This window comes from Semicossyphus pulcher, unplaced genomic scaffold (genome assembly GCF_022749685.1).
Source record: "Semicossyphus pulcher isolate SPU_LCO1_2020_fin unplaced genomic scaffold, fSemPul1.0.p SCAF_21, whole genome shotgun sequence".
Taxonomy (NCBI): Eukaryota; Metazoa; Chordata; class Actinopteri; order Labriformes; family Labridae; genus Semicossyphus; species Semicossyphus pulcher.
Genome location: NW_027211695.1, coordinates 8,823,148 through 8,846,222, shown reverse-complemented (window position 1 = coordinate 8,846,222; position 23,075 = coordinate 8,823,148). Strand labels below are relative to the sequence as shown.

The 23,075-nt window shown below is 42.4% G+C and overlaps 1 protein-coding gene across 2 annotated transcripts in view; it reads right to left on the bottom strand.

Moving 5' to 3' along the window:
• LOC138601225 (protein phosphatase 3 catalytic subunit alpha) overlaps positions 1-19,679 on the bottom strand; it is a 77,925-nt gene extending 58,246 nt beyond the window's left edge. For both annotated transcript variants that reach the window (XM_069672804.1, XM_069672806.1), the window contains exon 1: positions 19,419-19,679. In XM_069672804.1, coding sequence (XP_069528905.1) covers positions 19,419-19,479 — 61 coding nt within the window. In that variant the 5' untranslated portion in view covers positions 19,480-19,679. The remainder of the gene's footprint in view (positions 1-19,418) is intronic.
• Between the last annotated feature and the right edge of the window lie 3,396 nt (positions 19,680-23,075).

Here is a 23,075-nt window from a genome sequence, read left to right as displayed (position 1 = left end):
AGGTTTGAAATTTAGACTGCAGACCTGAAGATTTTTTAGATGTTCCACTGGTATATTCTCGTCGTATTTCGGACTCTTTACCTGCAGCGATCAATGTCCTCGACTGGAAAACGGTACTTTTTCACTCCAGTGTCTCTCGCTGGGACGTTCCTTTCAGAGGGAGGGGCGCAATGCACGCTGGGTGTTGTACGAAGGTAGAATGGGCGAAAGCACGAGCTGTTTGTCCAACGTTCTCCACAGCTATGGCGCCAATTTCAAATATTTTTGCTTTTATAGATTACAGAGAAAACCAGCTTTGACTGACAGTGGCTTTTCCCAGGGGCGAGTTGCTCCTTTGACATAATAGACATTGCAATGAAACAGATGTATCAATGCATCCTTAAAACCCATTTAGCACATACTTTTGTTATAATGTTCCCATCCACAATTTCTATACAAGCTGCCATGTATCACACATCAAAACAAGGAGACAAACTAATACATGTCGGCTGGATGATTCAAATGATTAAAACCAAGGGAGAAAAATCTTTATGATAATTTCTATGAAATTCTTTGAAAGTAGACTCAGTGTGCAGTTAGGTTTTTAAAAAGAAAAGGGCTTGTATTGAATGAGGCAGTTTTCAGCGCAGGTGCAGGCACAGAAAGCTCAGAGAGACCTAAAGGTTAAGAGAATAGTAAACTCTGGGTTCCAACTCTGAAGTAATTCAGACATGCCAGGTCCAACTACTGAGACGCAATGATGAACGGCCGGGCTGTACACAGGTAAAGTGAATTACAACAGCCTATAACAGGTTGGGGCAGTGCTGCGTGTAAGGTGTAAAAGGGCTAACAGGACAGCACCAAAAAGCTCAATCTCACTCTGGAAGACCTCGCAGACTTCCAGGTTTACGGAGACGTTAACACTCTCTGGCGTTTCCTCTGAAAGCCACTCTGACAGGCCCTGAAGAAGACATTCCCTGCTAGCTTTGCCGTGCTGAGGCCTGCCCCCCTCCTCCTAGTCCTCCTCCTCCACAATGCCGTGACACAGGATTAGCTTTCATTAGAGAAGGCGCTGTAATCAGCTTTGGAGCATAGCGGAGACGGAACAATGGAGGAGGCTGAAAGGATCTGGAAGACGGGGTGCTATGGGTGCGTGCTCGGGCTGTATGCAAACCATTCCCGCTTAACCTGTGGCACATAACAGCCAGACAGTTTTATAGCCACACATCTCTGCAAATTCCCTGTTTTTTTGTGCTACGGATAAAAGGCTGCTAGCATGACAAATGCACTTTAAATGCAACATGCTAATTGATTTACTTGTAATCTGAAGGCCCTGACATAACAAGCACCAGATCAAGAATTACACCTCCAATGAAAAAATATAGACACCAGTAAAAATCCAATATTCTTATACGGCCTCCCAAGAGCAACCAATTCTAAATTGTCATCAGTAGATCAAATTCAAGTAAACCAGTCTACCTACAAGGTCTGTGCTATCATGTGTCTAGGCTTTGACAATATGATGGCATCTTCCGGCAGGGCTGCTATTTCAACATTTTCTTCATATGGTAAACAGAAGAGGTCAGGCTAAAGGGGGGATTGGTGGGCGTGTTTGGACAAATAAAAACCTGGCCCTGCACGTGCACAGAACCACCTTTGTGTGAGTCCTCCACCGCTCTCCATCATGCTGTCAACTGGCGCTTGTATGAGGAAGGACTGACGACACAGGTCTATCGAGAACATATGTCCCCACTAGCCCTGGAGGGCTTCGCCGGTAAGCAGGCAGTCACTTAACAAAGCGTTCTTGTTGGTGGCACGTTCTATGAGTGAGTAGTGACATGTGGACGAGTGGTTGGACGTGATAGAGTGCAGCTCCGCTTGGGGTTGGAGTTGTTTTCATAAACTAAAAGTTTAACTTCAAAGGGGGGGTATTATGCTAATTTCAAGCATCACATTTCACTGTGTGATACTTGTGGAGTAGCTTAGCATAATTTACGGTTTACAAAAACTCATTTTTCTCACAGTGGTGCTCTGTGCAGGCCCTCATACAGCCTGAAACGTCAGTCAGCTCTGTCCCTTTAAGAAACACCGTTCCTACAGGCCCCTGCTGAGGCACCACTTTGTGATGTCACAACGTGCAGCATGTAGAAAAACTGTGTCAAGACATGGCGTTCACAGCAGCCTGCAGACTGAGCTGAGAAGCCTGGGGGTTACTCCAACATACTTTTACCTACAGATCTGAAACTTCACCCACGTTTAGTCTGGATATCCAACATTATATACATGTGGTAAATTAATACTCAAAATCTAAATCAAGCATGTGAAACTCTATAATGATAGCATGAAAGAGAAGTTAAAACTTACAGCAGTATGCGACCACATTAAACTGGACGGACTTGTAGGAAATTTGGAAAGTGCTTTAAAATATTGGTTGGTAATAAAATTGTCAACTTTGTAAGCAAAGTAAGTACACATTGCACCTGGGACTCATTTTATAACAGTTAGTTCGGACCAAGTAATCTGATTGGAAAAGAGGCATTCCATGAGTGCTGATATAGAGTACAACCGCACTGGGACCTTTCACTATACGTATTAGGGGTGGGAATCGCAGGGTTATTCACGATACGATACGTGGCCCACGATAACGATATCACAATACGGCGATTCTGCGATAATTGATATATTGCAAGACAATCATAAAATGTTACATCACAATATCAGATTAATTGAAGAATACAAAATGCACAAACTGAGATGAAACAATGATGCAGTGACTTAAATTGGTAGGGAGATCTGTTTAGAGCGCAGTATTTTTTTAAATTAAAATATTGATATTGGGCAGCAGCAATACGATAATTGTATCACACCAGTCGGGACGACGATATATTGCGACATCGATACTTTGTCCCACCCCTTATATCAATCAAATTCAGGTGCTACTTGTCTTGGTGTAACAAAATAAGTGATTTAATGAACAGAAAATAATAATTACAGTTTACCGCTATATGCTACTTGTAAAACTCTTGTATAAAAGCAATATCACACAAGAGGTTGTGCTGTTGTTCTGAATATCAGCACAGCTGTGATTATCTTCCTATGACCGAATTACAGCCGTGCTGATATTCAGTACAACAGCACGACCACGAGTGTGATATTGCTTAAATGTTGTAAAAATTAATCTTTCTCATTGCCAGCTATAGTGGACTGTCAAGAGGCATATTGTGGCTCTTGCTTTTCCACCCCCTTTTAAATATTTGAATCCACACATGGATAAAGAGAGACCAGGGGAAAGGAATCTCAGCTTTCAGAAGTATCAAGATGAATTATGCCTTGTTTGTGGAGTACAACTGTAAGATATAAAAATAGTCATCCACATGTGATACCTTGAATATAATGAATATCATGCTGGCTAATTAGGAGCTGTCTATAAAAAGGAGATCAAGTTCTGACCTAAGTTGTACTACCACACCTCTCATCGCAAATTAAAGAGCTAGATGGATGATAGTTACATGACTCCCGACACAATATTTTCTAATACTTTACAATATGTTAATGTAAACCAAAAGAAAAATGTTATGTTCCAGAAACTCCGACTGACTCCAGTGTGTTGTGCACTCATTCACAGCTTGCCTCTGAGATAATATGCCTCAACAGGCGTGATCGCACCTCCCAAGGAGGGCTCGTTGGCAGTCGAGATGTTGGCATTTCTAGAATGCAATTACTAGACGCATACAGAGGGGATGAGGGCCGGTCTATATTTGCACCCACATTTGGAGAACGGACAAAGACTTGACCCAAATAAAACACCGCCTGAACTGTAGATAACGCTCCTCATCATTAATTAACCCCCCACCCCTCCCCCATCCACACGGCCACTCCTCTCAGCTGTGAAGGTTACCTGCTTGACTTTAAAGAGCACACCGCCCTGTGATATCGCAATGATCTGTGGACTTGGGCAAACCATCCCCACCATACAAGAATAGCCCCATCACATATGTGAAAAGGCATTCCTCCAGGCTGTGTCGAAAGGACAAGGGAGGGTCTGAAATTGTAAGCAATGTGCGTTAAAGTAAATACATATGTAAACAAAGCTAAACACATTAAACACCTAGACATATTAAATATTGCAACAAGCATCTTTCTGGCATTAAATCGTTGTGTTCAAGTGATCCATGGTGAGCCTTTCTGGCAGGCTGGCTGTGATTTTTCTGCGGACAGGTGGTGAGGCAATGGGACGGCGCAGCCAGTCACCTCCTCTTCCTCCTGCCAAGACAACAAGGTCCCTAAGAGTTCCCTTCCTTTTGCTATGCTTCCTTTTCCCCCTTGCCCACGCCCACCTCTCAGGCCAATATCTGTATCTAGGCCATGACTGCGGGTGTGGTGGGTTCTCCTGCCAGCAGGGCCACCTGACTGCCAAGAATGAAAAGCAAAAAAAAAAACAGCACGGGGCTGGGATACGAGGAAGGGAGGGCAACAAAGGAATTACTTCTCTAAAGACTAAAGGAATTCTGAGTCAGCAAAGGATATAACTCCTCACCAACCTCACACATACACACACTTCTCGTCTCGCCGAGCCAAGCCCCCCGGAGGAGCTCTATATATCAGGAGAAGCTGTGACGGAACCCCTGAAGTAGCTGCTATTATGCAACCCTTCTGGGCTAAAAGTGACTGTAAAGTAAATCATCCTTCTCTGCCGCCAGCCTGACCTCCATATTGCAGAGAAAGCACTTTCAAAAATTCACTCATCGAGTATTATGCTGAAGGCACCATCTGTGCAGGCTTTACTAGCAGCCGTGAGATTAAAGGCAGTTAAAGCATCACATACAAAAGCCATCTCTGCCGTCAGCGTCCAATCAAAGACAAGGATAGTAAGTAGGGGCCAAGGCCTTCATAAAACTCTAGGTGCTGCTGAGTAGTGAGGGTCAAGCAGAAGTGGACGGCTCGGGTCGTGCCCTTGATCCCTTCGGGGCAACACGCCGGCTCCAGAGGTCATGCATCCTTGAGGATTAGGTCAGCGAGTATGTTCAGAACTCAGAAAGGGACACTTGACAGCTTGACTGCCTGAAGGGAGTGTGAATCCCAGACTCTCCTCTGCTGTGGTCAAAGGCCTCCTTCACTGTACATACATATGTTTGTACATGTACAGACCAGACTGTGGCTCAGCCTTTTCTACATTCTTCTGTGAACATTCCTGTGTTCCCCCTGCAGAGCTATGCTTAGCCCCAGTCTGTGCCTCTCATTTATTACCATTACATTAGAGTCCCACAGTTAAGCATGCATTTTTTGGGGGAAAATAAATAAACCATAATCTGTAGAAAACCCAGAAGGTTGTTGAACACACTCACAGCTCTTGTGAAGACTCTTCTTACCAGCTGGTTGAAAAAATATTCCATCTTTAAAAGTGTTTATAACCATATTCTCTGGTTTTGCAAGTTATTCATAATCCAAACAAAGATGGCCGCCATATTAATACGGTTTTTCCATCATTTATGTTTTTCTTTATTAATGTTGCACTGTATTATTGAATATTTTCATAAATAAAAGTGCCAAGGAAGTGTGTCTTTTTTGGCTTCCTGGACAGGAATTTAAAGCCTCTTTCCCACTGGTCAAAAAACCCGCCAACATCCGCTAACACCCAGCTTTTTTGCTTAGTGGGAAAGGTTACAATCGGCATTCAGACCCGGGTCAAATGACTGCAGTAACTGGGTAAGTATCGCCTCGGCTCTGATCGGCAATGATGGGAACACAAAACCCGGGTCGACACGCCCCCCTTTCCAGAGCGATGCGATGACAAGCATTGAAGTTCCGGCCAACAACATACAACGGCAAATTTGTTCTTTGTTTCGCGCAATAGAGCTTCTTCTGATCCGAGGGGAAGAAGAAGACAGGCGACAGGTTTCTGGCACGTTTGTGATGTCAGACGGTGACGCAGCAGAAAAGAGACCGAAAGGAATATACTCCACTGGCAATGGGAAAAGAGACAATCGCCATTTATTAGCAGGTGGGAAAGGGGTATAAGTCACAGCTTTGGACATGACAAATTTCAAGCCAAACCATTACCATCTTTGTTTAATAAATGGTTTAAACATTTTTAACATAGTGCAGCAGACAGACTATTGATGAGAACAAATATTAAGATTAAGGATGCACCAACTGAGAAAATCACGGTGACAACAATTTTGCCAATACTGATGTTTTTTTTTTCCAATAACCGTAACTCTTTGGGAAAGCATGAATTCAATCTTTCAAATTCCCAATACATCTTTTTATTTAAACTTCTCTCACATAAAAATCTTCTTTTTTTTTTTTCAGTGCTTACATAGCCTAACAAAAATCTTTCTGAAAACATAAATACTTTTATGTTACAATTAAATTTACTGCACAATTAAAGCAGTTAAATAATGAAAACATCGGCACATGCCACCTTATTGGCAGAGGGGCCGTTGTCCGTCAACACGGCCGATTCCGATGTTCAGCCGATGCATCGGTGCATCCCGAATTAAGATTAACCTTCTCGGTTTTCAAAATTTGGTCCATTATTATAAAAAAAAAGGTAAAAAAAAAGTTGGAGCTCTACGACATGAATATTGATACATGAGGTGCACAAACTGGGGCTAAGCTATTCTATGCGTAATGAAGGCACAATAACAACAACACTAAAAAAGGCTGAACATGCAGAACAGCTTGTATTTTATCAGAAGTCGCAAACATTTTACAACCATTTCCTTCACTCAAAGCAAACAGAGACATATGCTGCCATATATCAGGGCACTTTACTGATTCTAAAAGACACTTTATTTACCTTAATCAAAAAGCAAATAGGCTTCATGAAGACATCACATGCAGTGCTGCAGCCTTGTACTGCGGAGCCGCATAGCTCTGTACTGTATACACCATCTGTTTGTCTGAGGAGAAGTCCCTGGCCTCTTAACTGCTGGCTGCAAAACAGACAACAAATGTTTAACGCGGCTTACATCTATTGTCTGAAAGTGTCAAAAGTAAAAAAAAAAAAAAAAAAATTGGTGTGGCGTAGGAGGAAAGCTAAATTGATTTCACTCTGGCAATCGCTGCTGGCTTAAAATCACTTTGAGATACACTATCTGCCTGCAGACCGGCTGATTTGCACCTCGATTTGGCCGTCCCCGAGGCTTGCCGCATTCCTCCAGGGGGATCAGATTACGTTCTATACAGGGAGACGGGCCCGAAGCATTATGGGGGTTTCGGTCTTACAACATGGGTCTGACACTGTTGAGCAGCAGCGTGAGCAAGCGAGTGTGCAAATGGGAACGAAAAGAAAATGCTGAATGAATGGCAGATGGCGGACTAGAGGACGCAGTGTAGCCAGGGATGGTAGAACCACAGCTGAAACTCAACAGAGGAAGACGTAGGAATATGTTGTTGGAGGGAGGCTGGAATACATGACAGAGCTGAGGCAGGGAAAAAGAAAATATTCTGCCTGGTAGAGTATGTCTCACATTTATACAGGACAGAAAAGGAGGCAGTGCCGACTAAAGCAACTGTGCAGCCTGTCACAGACAGTGTACTCTTTAGTCTTCTTGAGACAGTGTGTCATGGACGGGGACAGACCAAACTTGTGTTCACAGCAGTGAGTGTGTGCCAGTGAACGTCTGTGTCACTCATCAACCTGGCCGGTTTCTGTGGGGGCTGGGCCAATATTAAAGGCCTGCACGATATAGCAAAACAAAGAACACACTGCCAGAGAGTATGACAGCCAGTGAGCAAGTGTGCATGTGTGTGTGTTGGTCTGGGGTGTGACAACGGATTTAATTACCCACAATGGGCCCACATTTTGGGCTCAAGAGTTCAAACAGAGTCGAGATTAGCTTGTTGAAACAACATGTCTCCCACGGTCTCGCCATCCAGTTTTCACTAGGCTGAACACAAACAAAAATTAAATCAGCCGAATGGGACGCTCCTTTACTTTCTTGATATTCTTGAAAATATGAAAACACACACAAGTATGAACATGCGCAACAATGACTGCATCAACAACAGTCTGCTGCAAAACAGGATCTCACTCTGCATGCGATCAATAAAGCGAAATGCCGTTAATAAGCTGCAGGCCCGCTTGACGGCAAAAAAGATACAGCGGGAGTCCTGGAGCCATCCCTCCACTCCTCCTAATAGTCCGATGGGGAGCGGGGCGGAATTAAAGCTCAAATGATTGGTCATCGTAATGTATGGCACCCCGGCCGTGTTTGGACAGGCACAAAATCAATCGGAGCCCTGGGACACACTAACCTCTCCGCAATCTGGCTAACGGAGGCACGCACGGCGAGCTCAGACTGATGGGATATCAGCTTGCACGACTGTATGATCCGCAACTGCAACTGCGGAGGCCAACTCCGGAGTCTGAGGGGGTGGATGTGACTGTCAGATCTGCTTCAGGTTGCTGGCAAGCTACAGTGTATCACGGACAAACACGAGTGTAAATTAAATCTAACTTTAAACAAGATAAATTGACCTTGCAGACTATACCCAGGGAAAATTCATTGCTAAGGGGCCAAAAGCCTGTAATGAAAATTCACCTGGTGGTCCTTTTGAGTTGATCCGGGCGCATGATTCAACAGAAAAACAATAAGGGCATGACAACAAATACACCTCTACAGTTTTTCTACCCCCAACACACACACACCTCAGTCACGACTCTGGCTCTGCTTAGCCTCTGCAGAGTGTGTTTTGAGTGAGTGGGCCAGTCAGCGGTCCTCCGCCCTCTTCTCTCCGCGTGGGCGGGAGTGACTGAGAGGCCTGCCATCATCAGCTCCGGGGCAAACTTAACCCTTGTGTGCCTGGTTGTCTGATACATTTTTAAAAAACACATACGCAGGCCCGAGCAGCGGGCCAAAAACACAGATAAATTCACCTTTTAAATTAGATTCTGATTCCTAAAAATGTCTTTTTATAGATAATTAATGTGTTGATGGAAGTCGACCAAACGCCAATCTCACATAACATCCTGTCAGGTCAATTATAGAACAAGCTGACGTCCAATGAAAGATTTGTTTTCTACGGTAGACTTAGATAAGCAGACACCAATTTTCGCCACGTGGAATAAGAGGGTTCACTTTCAGCCAGGTGGTCTATAATTAACACGTGTAAATAAACCTTGGGGCCTCGACTCACCTCCAGCTGTATTTGTATAGCTGGAGTTTCTCACTCGTCCACACACTGGGCGCTTTAGCTAACCGGCTAACAACACCTGAAAGAAAGAGAAAGTCCCCCTGAGGTCGTCTTTTTATGCAGTGACGGAATAAAGGAAAAACACTACATAGAAGGCTTGTTTTTATCGATCTTAAATAAGGGCTTTGCTCAATTAAGCTAATTTTGTTCACTTGCCTAGTGAAGCTGAGAATTAAAACAGTCCTTACTGTTAAAAGGCTCCATGCAGAACCTGAGAACAGCACAGCAGTCGTGCTCTTATTCAAGCCCCCTCTGCTACTCCAGGCTTTAATAAAGCATATCTATAACACTTGATTAAAAGTATTGATTGGTCGGTTAATTAAAAGGAACTGTGTATAGAACATGATCTCTCAACTTGTCTTGATAAAATCTGCCCAGCAGTAGATCCATTTCTCGAGCCGTGGTAAATAAGAAGGTGAGGGAGTGGGGTTAACTCTCCACTGCGTTCCTTCATAGTGCAGCAAACGAGTGGCAAAGCTGGGTACACATGACATTCACGATGACTCCCACACGTACTTCGCTCTAAAAGGTCTTCTGGTTTATAGTGAAGAGCTACCCGTGCTGAAAATGCCCTGAAAAATGTCATTTGAAGGCCTGAAGCCCGCGACTGGCTAGAAACCTGCGGGCAGCTTGACTGAATGCACAGCACAGATGCCATGTTGGCTGATGCTGCTCTCTGGGTCTAATGCTTCAGCGGTCGGCCAACCCAAAGTCCCGCCAAACCTCCAGTGGAATGTGGAGCTACGACCGAAAGACAAGTCTGAATTCTGGGAGAAATTTTCTTCTGCTCTAATGGCAGCATGGGAAAAAATAAAATCTACAGTTATTATTAGGGCTGTGTATCCGCGAGAATCTAGCGATGCGATACGTATCGCGATACAGGGGTTGCGATGCAATATATCACAATTTGTTTCGTTTCAGAAATTTTACATATTTTAATTTAATTATTTTTCGGAGCCTCTCCTTCCTCCTGAAACGAACAAGCTGTTTTGCCATTCATAGGTCAGATCTTAGCCACGATTGGCTGAGAGTATTTGTAGTGCCCGCATACCCCCTCTCCCACATGTGCAATCCCACGTGGGCGGGCGGCCGCACTGCACTGTCGCTCCAAAGTTGTAGAAAACATGGCTCCTCTAGGATCGGTTATTCTGCGTTACACTGTATGTACAAGCCAGAATTGGACTGTGAGTGGGAGGACGATACACGGAGGTGTCGGAATGGTAAGTTGGCTGCCTGAGGTGAATGACGGTGGAAGACGATTGGTCGATTTCAGCGAAAGCAAGGTTCTACTTAGAAACCTGCAGCTGTTCTGAACGGCCCACTTCAGAGGCGACCTTTTTAAAAATGTCATTCTGGAAAAATTATGCAGTTTTTACTTTTTCCCTGTGAACAATAAACACCCAAAAATGTGACCCCTTTAAAGTCCCTGTAACGTCCAACATGACAACACTACTTTTAATGCAGTCTTAGCAAAGGAATTTTTGTTCTTCGGTAAGAACTATAAAATCTTTGCATGCATCAATATGGTGTTCTTGAAAATTACAAAGTATAAAAATATTATTAAGACTCAAGTTTATCGATGCTGACAACGTTGTTAGAGACAAGAAAATTAGGCCTTGCTTGCTGTCATTCCCAGGATTCGGGAATGACAGCCAGTGGGTGCGTTCTCTTGTATGGGTGCGATGGTTTCAATAGATTCGTTTTTCTGGAGTCATTTTGTAAAACCTGTGTCACTGTGGGCGTTCAGGATGCGCTGATATAAAATGGCAGAGTAAGGCCATCATAACAAACTCCTACATAGCTAAGGTGTGACTTTATCGCTAAATGTTGGATGAAGTGTACAGGTTGTGCGCTTCTTGCATGTTCCCTGACAAACAAGCTCAAGTACTGGAAATGAAAAATCTGCATATTCATCAGTTCTTCATAGGAACAGGTCGCATTTGCATCAGCCTCAATGTGTGTGTGTGTGGGTGTCAACAAGTACCGATGCTTACATGATAGCAGAGAAGAAGCAATCTCCACTAGACTGTTACCATGAGATACTGCACACCCTGCCTGTGTCACCCCCCCCCCCTCTCTATAAGCACCAAGTCGATGAGCCAACACAAGAGTTACAACATCCCTCCCCCTGCGGTGACTTTTCCCTGCACACTAATCTGCCGTTTACAGGCAGCCCGCAGATGGCTTTACTCATTTTACCCATATTTAAATACAAACGACCGCCTGGCACAACACAGGAGAGTGTGTCTGTGTTTGCATCTGTCACACAGCAGCGTGCAGGGGCCTGTCCCAATCCACAGAGACAAAGCCTCCCATTTAGCATACAGGTAACCACAAAGATCCTCCTCTTTTTAATAGAGATTAGCATCGCAGGAAAGCTGCAGCCAGAACACGGTGTGTGTTCAAACAGAAAGAGGTTTGTCCCAGATAAAATTGTTACTGAGGAGAGCTTTTATTCAGAGGCATAAAACATTATTCAGTGGTGCCATAACGGTTTCTCATTTAGCATGCGGTTTGAGGCGGCTGTGTGTGTGCATACCTGTGGGCTGGGGTTAGATAAATATTCAGGCAATTCAAAATATAAACAGACTGATTTTTTTTTTGCTAATGATAAATCCATTTGCTAAATTGTAGGGTCTACATCTTAATAGCTGTCACTAAACGGAGATAAATAATGTTACTGACACGGTGTTTCTTAAAGCAGCACTGCAGATGAAAGAAGCAAACAAGGGATCCTAAAGTTGAGATCTCTGAACTTTCCGGTTCCTAAAATAAACAGGAAAAAACTATGTATCACTATGTAAACTTTGCAGGACTTGTGAAATGCTCCCAGATTCTAAAAACCTATGCCGCCAACATTTTTACAACGTTTGTTATGGATGTTGGCAACAGTTCAAAGAAAATCAGACAGGTCTTAAAGGTATGGTTCAGATTTTTGGACACAAAGTTATATCAAATACTTGTGGTAGACGGTAGCTCAGTCTGTAGGGACTTGGCTTAGGAACCAGAGGGTGACTGGTTCAAGTCCCGGTATGGACCAAAACACCCACTGCTCAGGGTGCACTAATGGCAATGGTGATCCATTTTCACCGCAGGATTTGTCAAGAGAGAAAATAGTGCCAAAAAAAGGGCGCAGTATATGAAATCCTAGGACGATGATTTTGTGTTGTCTCGCCGGAACTACTTATTCTACGTTCAGAACCGACGAGAACTCCGACCACGGGACTTGGTGAGTGAGCTAATCGCTTTGCATCCGCTACACTACCAGTATTTCATACAACTTGGTGTCCAAAAATCCAAACTATCCCTTTAAAGTCAAATTGTGCAAAAAACACAAGCACAAAATCGCTCCTGAATCAAATCATCATCCACTGAGTTGTTAATTGAATTGAGTTTCTGTTAAGCCAGTTATTCGCAGCGCATGACAAAGCCTTTGCTCACAATATTTGCTAAACAGCATTTGGCGACGGTCCCATGGCAGATGGTTTTCTATATCTGACTTCCGAAGAGAATCAGCTTTTTCAATTAAATGAATTAAAAATGGCCCATGTTGTACATAAAGTGCATGCATGCACACATTAGTGTGTCTAAAAACTCCATGTCTCTGCTGCCTGTCCACTCTCTGACCTCTGAGCAGGACCTGAGGTGAGAAAGCAGATTTACTACTCTACTAGCCTCTAATGTAACCCAGCAACCCAGTTGCTCCCAGTTCACTGGGTTAGCCTCTCCTCCCCCACACGCACTGCACCGCCTGCCCAATATGTAGCTACATGTGTTGTAGACAGTGTATTGATTGATTTGCGAGTGTGCTGCGACCAGCTCCAGAGAGTGATCTGATGACACACAGCTCCTGTCTGTGTTCCAAAATGGCTTTTGTGAGCCGCTGTAGCTGACAAAGGGGCCATGTGTTGGTGTCTGCCAGCCATGAAATGGGAAACGCTGAGGGCTTTTTTTATACGGTGGCTGATTTTTTTACTAAATACAATAGAGGAACATTATGATCCATGGCTTTAGGATGTGCACTCTAGATACAGGCAATCAAGAGTGGAATTTTTCTATTTGGTCCTCTGCAAAATGGGACCTTGGTGGCTGAAAAGGAAGTCACAATAGCACAAAGCAGTTAAGACTCCATCCAGCTACAAAACTATAAGAGTTCAAAGGTCCACAAATCCACAGACTGTGCTCATAGGCTTAGCAACAATCTGAAAATGCAAAGGTAGGTAAACAGTTTTCTCCTATTGCTTTATCAAGACCCAACATCCATTTGTTCACATGAATTAGCAAGAGCAGCAGCTAATGCATGGAGTCAGATTACAACCTCAGAGCAGAGCCGCCTTTATCCCCCTATATGGAGCTTAATCTGTCCAAATCCGGCGCTTTGCCGTGCCCTAAATCCACAACAGAGCCTAATTCCTCTCTAATCTAATGAGCGGTAAAGGTGCACTTACTCAGGTTCAGGATACCACAGTGTGTATCTGAGTATCACATCACAGCAGAGGCAGCGCAGGTCTTCCCTACTGTGCCGTGATGCAATACGATGTTATCAAAAACCGCCATAAAGAATCTGTTGCGTCGCTGCAGACGAGGCGAGGAGATACACGACAGGCTCTGATCTCTTGTTTGGTTATCTCGCCGTCGCTCGCGGATTCTGCTGAAGGCGACGTTTCCAGGTCAGGTAGTTTAGAGTGGACTGCTGTCGAAAGATGCTGAGGAGGAGGAGGGGGCCGGCCCTCTGAGCCACGAGCAACCTGATTTCATCACATGCAAAGGAGACGAGACATTAAACAGGGAGCAGGCATCGCTGAAGATCTAGGAAACTTATTCAGAAAAGTTTTAAAGTAACATCCTCGCGCCGCTAACCTAAATCTTGCGAGCTCATTACTCCTGACAGGGTTGAAGACAATCTACCGAGGCGCGTTGCTGAACGCTTGACCATGTGCTTTAGATAATGGCGGCTCAATTATAACACTCGTCATCCCGATTTCTGCAAATAACTCACCTTGATTGGGTATTATATTGACAGTTTGCTATTTAAGTGCTTGCACCGGTGCAGAAGATCAAGCGCTCCCTCCTCACAGTTCAACTGTGTGACCAATCACCGGCTCTTATTAACCACTCTGTCTCTTCTACACAGAAGCAGCTGCCAGCAGGATTATCTTCACACTCTCACCTGTGGTGTTACTGCGTATCCATGGCAGCTCTGTACCTTTAAGCTGTGGCAGTTAAATAATATTTATTAGTAGATTTAATGTTGTTAAAGCTAAATTGTGTTATTCTACGTTCTAGTTAAATATTTGGTACAAAAAGGGAATCATAAGTGAGATTGTATCACTGACAAAAATAATTACCCGAATCATTTTTCCATAGTGACGCTAAACAAAAAAGGCTTTGCTCTTTATATTCACTCTATTTACATAGACGCCAACTGGTGGGAAAAACAACCTAAAGGAGTGAGCAAATTCATCATCATATCTATGCTGTTACCGTTTACATTTTAGGGGCAGCCAGTTAAATTACAGGAACTATTTCTATTATAAAACTTAAAAACAGAAGGTAATTTTATTCAAATTGCGTGTGGACTCAACTTGACAGCATTTATTAAGTAACTGATCTTAAAAGCTTTCAGAAAATCAACAGTAGGAGACAGCCGGAGGAACTGTTCGTTGCGACCTGAGTGAGTTGATTGATTCATGACAGATTGACTTGGTGTGTCACAATCACGTCAGTTTCTATTGGTCCAAATGTGGTCGGGAGTAATGGACACAATATGCTTGTTTATTTGGTGCAAATCTGTAGACATGCTGTTTTTAATGATTCAGCACAATTTTACAATTTATTATAAATGTATTATAATTATTTCGCTGACCCACAGGCTATGGTTCCTGGACCCCCAGGGGTCCTAGTACCCCACTTTGGGAACCACTGATGTACAATGCTTTGTATCTTTTCTACAGAGCAGAAAGCAAACGTCCTTATTCTGTCTTGATTAAAATGAACTGTCGAGCAGAACATAAGAATAAAAAGGAGAGAAAGTGGGGTTAAACTTCTACTGCATTTTTCATATTGCAACTAGCAAGTCCTAAATTCGTCGGTCTCCTGGTTTATAATCAAATAGTCTGACAGCAATATATCGTCGTCCTGACTCGCGTAATAAAATTATGGATAGGCTGGCCCTATATATATATATATATATGTATCGTGATGTTATTGTTATCGTGGGTCAGGTATCGCAAATCGTATCGTGAGTTGCCCTGCGATTCCCACCCCTATACCTGACGATGTCTGCCTATGTCTGATGGAATTCTTTTCCTTTTCTGCCATATGCATGTTACTACTTTAAAAATCCCCTTCACTACTTGAAATAGCAACAAATAGGGCTGGGCAATATGTCAATATATATCGTTAAAACAATATGAAAATGGAGGTGTCTACGCAAATCGTCTCTATCGTGATGTCACAAAACCAGCAGCTGAGCAGCTTTACGGCAAGTATTTAATTTACACAGGATAATCCAAAAACAGTCTTTACAACGTGGTTATTTCATATTGACTAATGATTTGTCGTCAAATAGGATTCTGGCCACATCGCCCAGCCCTAGCAATAAAAGCACCTGAGTTAGCAACCAACATGCTACTAATGGCACTTTGGATATTGCAATATGGCAGGTCTTGGTTCTTTGGCTTGTTTTGGGCATTTAGCCATTTAAGTGGCAGGGCTCAGATGTCACCCAAATATAATTCCCCTCCTGACACTATTCAGCACCATTTATAAAACCTAATCTTGGTGCAACCATGACAGTTGTGACTGGTTTAAAGAAGTACAAACAGCCTGGATAGTTTTTCCTTTATAGTGCAGAATTATAATGGTTTGTGTTAGACCTTTCCTCGCACTAAAAAGAAGAGTTAAAATGTGTTTTGCTCTGCAAGACTAAGAGTCAAAAACTACCGATGCTGAAAATACAACAATTTAAACACAAAGGGACTTCACCAAAATATGACAAAGTTTTAACTTTACAAGTTACAGGATTAAAATAACAAACAGCCTCAGCACTCATTATAAATCGCTTAACTTTCCCTTTGTAATCGTATTCCCATGCAAAAAAGTTAATGGTTATTGCATGCTAATGAGGAAGTATGACACCCTGAGGAAAGACCCTGATAAATGGTGTTTTTTATACCTCTGTATTACACCGTGTTTGTACCTGAGAAGAAAGAAACACTACAAAGGCACACATGTCAGGATTTAACCGGGAGGCCCAAATGTATGCAGGTGATCACATGTAAGGCAAGGATCAAGTATGTGGCATTACTTAATGTTCTGTTCTATAAATGACTCGGCTCTCCAGCTGGGATCAGTGGCTGGCATTGCGCCGCTGTCACCACCGCCATCTCCAACCCACGCATGTCTGAGCACGGGGGCCTCTCCTCAAAAGTCAAATGTCAGATGTTATCCATCCCCACTCGCAGAGAAGGACCCGGGCTGCGTCGGGGGCTCGGAGGCCCTGCTTCTTAGCCGGTGACGGAAAAACACCATTACGGAGGTCGCTTTGCTTTGGAGGGGGGGTGGTTGTCACGATGGCACCATGACGACCATATTAACAACTGTTTGTTTATTTTATATCTAATTCTGGGTCGCTCTAGTACAAGCTCTCATCAGTATATAACTGATGAGACATTCAATTATAGGAAGGGTTTTTAGCATTCATTACATATTCACAAGACTGTAGCAGCTGCAAACTCAATATGTTTATTTAATAGACAAGTTTGATGAATGATGCATTCTCAATGGCTAATTTAAGCTAAATAATTAATTTGTCACTCAAAAGAAAGCTAATAAGCAACTATTTTTTGTTGTTTAAGTACTAAAAGTGCTAAACATTCAATGATATTGATGTTCTTTAGCGCAAAAAGTTACTTAGTTGTTCTCAAAATAACGGCTGTTTTGATTCATTTTATGGGCGAAAGAGCAATCAACAGGTTGATCAATGACAAAAACAGTCACTAGATGCAGCCATGGGGCTTATAATTGTTGCAAAAACATCAGAGTGTGTCAAAATAATCAGGATAATCATTCAAATCACAACCTAATCCTTATTCAAATGCTGCTTAACCAGGTCGCCCTTTAAAAATTACCACAAAACAGCTGCACTAGTCCATCAACAGGCGGCATACAACAACAATATTGCAGAAGTGACTAACACTCAGGTGATGGAGTTCATTAAATCTAATGGCTGCATACTGGAAATTGCTCGTATATTCCCGTTTCTTTCTGTCGGGGATAAAAACGCGCTGAAAATTATGCAACTCCTCCTGCCTCAGCTGATTAAACTCCTATGAGTAATTACTATGCAGCAGGAGCATTATGATAATGCATTTTGAAAACAGGTGGATGCAGAGCACTTATGATAAGTTGGACTGACACCTTGTAGCAGGGGCAAACCAGGCGGCTGAAAACAAATTACTTCACACCTATAGCCTGCAGTTATTTTGGAGAGGTGCTTTGTACACAGCCAGCGTCTATGTTGTCATAATACTACATGATGCATTACCAAAACACTGACTTCTTGAAACTTGATGAATGAATAATGAGTTCAATTACTTTGTTGATCTCCACATCAGGTTTAGGAGTGAGCACTAGAAACTGGGCGCTCAGATTCCCTTACACTCAGCCTCTCTAATGACTAATCAATACGTTTTAACCTGATTAAGACCACAGCCGACCGTCACTTAGCCGAGGAGGAGGAAGATAGTGAAAATGCAGGATTGAGACGTTGGCATCTCCAGTTTCAGATCCACAACCGGCCGATCCTCCCGGTGATATTGTTAAATCTCTTCAAAAACACATACTTGTCATATCTATTTTTCATTACCCTTCAAGTTGGTGGAGACTGTAGGGGGATGATCTCTTGAAATATTCATCACAAAGGCACCCACGACATGGTGTGACTCTCTTTTAACATTCAACCCCATTTCGGAGCAGAGCGTAGCCCGAACACAACCGCTGCAGAAAACAAATTGTTGCAGTTATCATTGTGTTTAACAGTTTCAAATGGAAGAAGCTAAGTCTAAGGAAGCACTCAAGTGGAACTATGTTTGCGATAGAGCTTAGCGAGACGGAGCTCAGGCTTGCCTCTTAATACAGTAAATGATTCCAGTCATGGTCTTTTGAACACTGTAGCATTGCCTTTTCCCAACTAAATCCTAATGTTTAATGGTCACAGATGATCTAATCATTTCAACCGGTTGAACCACAGCAACTAAGCCTGAATAAAATTACTCAACAATTCCCTCCTGTGTGCTTGTGTGCACACTGGGATCTCTGCACATGCCTGTTGGGATGTACTGGAGCTGGAGGGGATAATGGTTTCAACTAGTGCTTGTTCCAAAGCAGCCAGGACAGATAAACACATTCTGCCATGTTGCCTCTAAGGAAAGGCTTCAATTTTTCTTCCAATATGAGAAATTTCACTTAAATTGATGTAAAGTCCACCCACTCTAAAGCAGAAAAAAAGGGTATTTGCTGCAACTGCCTTCAAGTCAACATGAAATGTCAACTGACATGAAACCAGGCAGGCTACATTTACTACATTTGCTCCTTGTTCAAGGGGTAGGTCGTCTCGATTATGATCTTTATTGCATTCTTATGGTAGACTGCAAAGGTGGAATGTCAGACCTGTAAACACAGAAGGCAGGAAGAGCCAGCCCATATGGCATGAAGCACACGATGAACCAAATGTGAGATTACAAAACATAGGCGACATCAAGTAGTATTATGCAATGGTGAAAAAAAAAACAAGCCTTGGTAAAAGTATGCTTGGTGATGCATGCAAAATGAGGGAAAATCGCCCTCGGGTTGCATTGGTTGTGCAATATCTGCATGCATATTGTAGAACTGTGTGCACTGTGTATATGGATCAAATCATTATTCGTTCCTAATGAAAACAGTGCACATACAGACAGGCGGCTGTATCACGCCTCACAGGCAGAATGTGACATATTTCTAGAAGAATTCTTGCTCGGGTCTACAAAGTGGAGTTACCCTCACTTCCTAGTTTACTGCTGCTGTCAAAGCTCGGCTAACACCCTTCTTCCTCCATAGCCAGCAAACAAATTTCGACTACATTTGCTGCTCCCTCTGTTGCTGCGGCTGCGACTGTGCCTCCTTCAAGTCTGCTGGTCAGAGGGAGAGCTGTGGTTGCGTCTCGTTTCAGTGTGGCATTAAAAAAAAAATACACTTACATTTCACCACCCTGTCCGTCGTAGATAACTTCGGTTCATCATTCGGCTTGTTTTCGGACATTTCCAGTGTGATATAATATTGAGATATAGCAGAAATGAGACTGAAAACGGTCCCTGCGTTGCTCTTGCCGAACAACTCTTGAGTCTATCCGAGAAAAGAGACCGCAGTGATCTCACTCGGTCCTATCAGCGGCCAAAAATACTTGCAACAGGGTTACAATTTCACTGCTGGAGCTGTAGGAGCTGCTCTGTCTGATTTACTGTTACTCTGTATCAAGTTGTCTGAGCGCAGTGCGCAGTCAAACCTGCTGACCAGCAGGACCCGCCCCCAACTCACACCGAATCTTCCTATTGGTGGAGAGCGCCAGGCTGCTACTCTGCCTGTACATTCACTTTTATCAAAGGGCTGCTTCTGTGTCAATCTGACCTGGTATGAATAACTGGTATGAATAACTTATAATACACTTATAATACATTTTCTTGGCATGAACAAAAAAAATGAATGAACAGATAAATTATTAACCACTTACAAATGCACACGGATATGTAAAGCATAACATAGATTGATAAATCATGTTTGGCTTGGATTAAAGCTGTATAAGGGAACAATGTCAGTATGGAGAACTACTTCTACCAGAAAAAGAAAGAGAAAAAAAATTCAAACTAAAGATAAAAATGCTCAAGGCGGGTCAGTATTATATTCCTGGAAAGACTTCAGATTAAAGGCACACATATTCACTATTGAGTAGTGAGTGAGCTAAATCAGCAAGATTATAATCTAAGATTACTTGATATTAATTTAGAGTCATGCCTCCCAATCTTAATAGTAGCTTTGCTCACAATGGGATATATAAGGTGGTAGACCCACAATACTTTTCTATGGAAGCCCGAAGCGAACATGCAGCCATACATTTTATTTACTGTTTTCCCGTGATAAGTACTTTCTGGTTGTTTTGTTCGTTATCTCAAGATTACAGCACTGCATCACCTAAACGTCAGATGATCATACCAAAACTGGTATCCTCAGAGTTGCAAAAGCACAAAACAAACATAGAAACAGGCATAACTTACCTCTTTAATGTGGGCAATGGCAGCATGACATGTGGTGGTCTGTAATATCACAGTGATCAGCTTGTTGTTTTGTTTTCCCGATCGCTGGAAAATGATCCCGTTATCACAAGAAAACAAGCTTTGTTATTTCATCATAATGAGAAAAAACTATTATATATATAAATATATATATAAAACTATTTGTTATCACGGGAAAATTGATTAAATATAATGTATGGATGGTCCGCTTAGGGCTTCCATACTTAGCAAAGCAAATTAACATAATATTTCAAGTGCAACTTCCTCACTTACTATCAATAAGCATTAATCATTATATATTACACGTATACTATTGAGGGAAAACTCTCTAAGCCCGGTAGTTGTGTAAAATACTCGTATACTTGAATAAGGCATTAGTAAGTTACAATGTTAAAATTTGATTTAGCAGAAACTTTTGTCCAAAGCGATAAACATCTGAGAGTTAGTAAAACCCAAGCGAGGATCTAGACAAGTCGGAACAGAATCAGAATCGGGGTTTATTGCCAAGTACGTTTACACAAACAAGGTTTTGGTGTTTTGGTGCAGAGCAATTAAGACAGAACTAGAATAAAAATAAGTAAGAACTGTTGTCCATATGTCCATGAGCTCTTCTCTGGTGTAAGAGCTCCGCGTATTTTGAAAGAAATGTAAAACGTGGGTACAACGTAGAACAACATGAGTAAGTGCCAAAAAAGAGCTTGGCAGTGTGAGGCAATGCACAGGATGGAAAGAAGCAGATTTTTGTTCTCGATTAAGAAGGTATCAATATGTGCTACAAATATACAGGCTTAAAAGCAAAACGGTATGTCTGTGCACCTTTATATGAAGTTTTTTGAATTAGAAACCCACATCCACGTCTGTAGTTCTTTGGTGAGATGTTTTCACACCAATAAACACTAATAGACTTCAATTACTATGTGTAACTTTTTAGATAATCAAAGTTATAACATAGTAAGCTTACTATGCACAAAGATATACTATGTAAAATGTCAGGAGATTAAAGTGAATATTTTAATTTATACATTTAAAACTATAAGTTAGTAAGTCAAAATTATAAGTGACTTCTGATTTTCCACCACCTTTGTGGCAACAACAATAACAGTGAAGAGATACCTTAAACTATGAAGCCAGACTTTAATGGAAGCTGATCTTTTAATGATGGATTCTTCCATACTCCTCTCTAGTGCCACCCACAGGACAAAGTATCCAAACTGCACACGATATCTCACATCTAACCTAATGGAACAGATTTCCGTAACATTTGCAGATAATATTCCCACTCCCATGCAGATAAGACATATTGGTTTCAATTAGCCCATGTCCTTTCCGACAGCACTAACCTCAGGACAAGACTTGCGGTTTCGGTCTCGCTTGTTTACACTGGTGATAACATTATCGGCACCTCCTTAAGGTCATGGTTAACCTGTTGTTTGATTTGTCTTCATGTCACTAGTTAAGAAAAGTTGCTGGCTATAGAGGATGTGTTTTGTTCAGTTGAAGTCCATAAGAGGGTTTCATGTCGTGTCTTTTTGATAAGTACATCAATGTGAAGTGAGTGACAGTGTGCTCTGCATACATGGGAACAAGATGATCTGTGAGTGGTGAGTCACCAGGTACACGGCAAAGGCGATCTGCATGAAGGAGACCTCAGTGTTCACCCGCTCATTTTCTCAACACTTGTGCTTTTCAGTTTGCCCCGCTCTGCATCAGAAAGAGAATAAATGGTGGCAAACTGCTATTAGTGAGACGCTGGTGTGGTATGAGTCAGTTGTTTGGCAGGTGGAGGCCGTTAATGAAGCCCTGAGTTTTATTTGTCTCAATGAGGGACTGTGCTAGTAGGTCAGAACATCCCAGCCTTTTTATGTGCGCCTGTAGTGGAGACATTCACACCACATCATTAGTTTTAACACGCCTCAGGTTCTAGCGCTTGGCTTTGCACCCACAGTGCTGCAGACTTAATTAAACTCTGGACGAGGCTGCGACTTTCTGATCACCTGTTGTCTGCTTGACAATGACCTTTGTGTTTATTATTTGTTTCTTTTTGTTAACAAATACACATATTCTCTCTTTATTTTTCCTTGTGCCATCATTAAAAAAAACGTTTTTCTTACTTGTTATTGTATTTGTTCATTATCAGTTCTGTCTACTTCCACTGTGGTTTAGGCATTTGTTTTTCCATTTTTAAATATGTGGTATATTTAAAGTGCTAATCTCGAAGTTCTCAGTTTTATTCTCTTTGGCGGCACCCTATGGCGATAAACGGCAATTGCTGACGGTCGCTTTCCTTTTAGACTGTTTGCCTTCATCTGAGCGTCAAATTTGTTTCTTTTTCTTTGGATTTTCACTTATTTTTGAAGTTGTATCTGTAGTCATCCATCTTTTCTTTGTTTGTTCAGCCATAGTAGATTACTGTTCACTCGCAACACTTGCAGAGACCGGAAAAGCAGCCGCTTAGCTCCGCGTACCCTCTCTGGCAGACCAACCACTTCTAAGTGATGGAAAACACGTCACTAACTGCGCCGCTTGTGGTTTTTTCCGCAAAACTCGCATCAGACACCCAGTCCATAA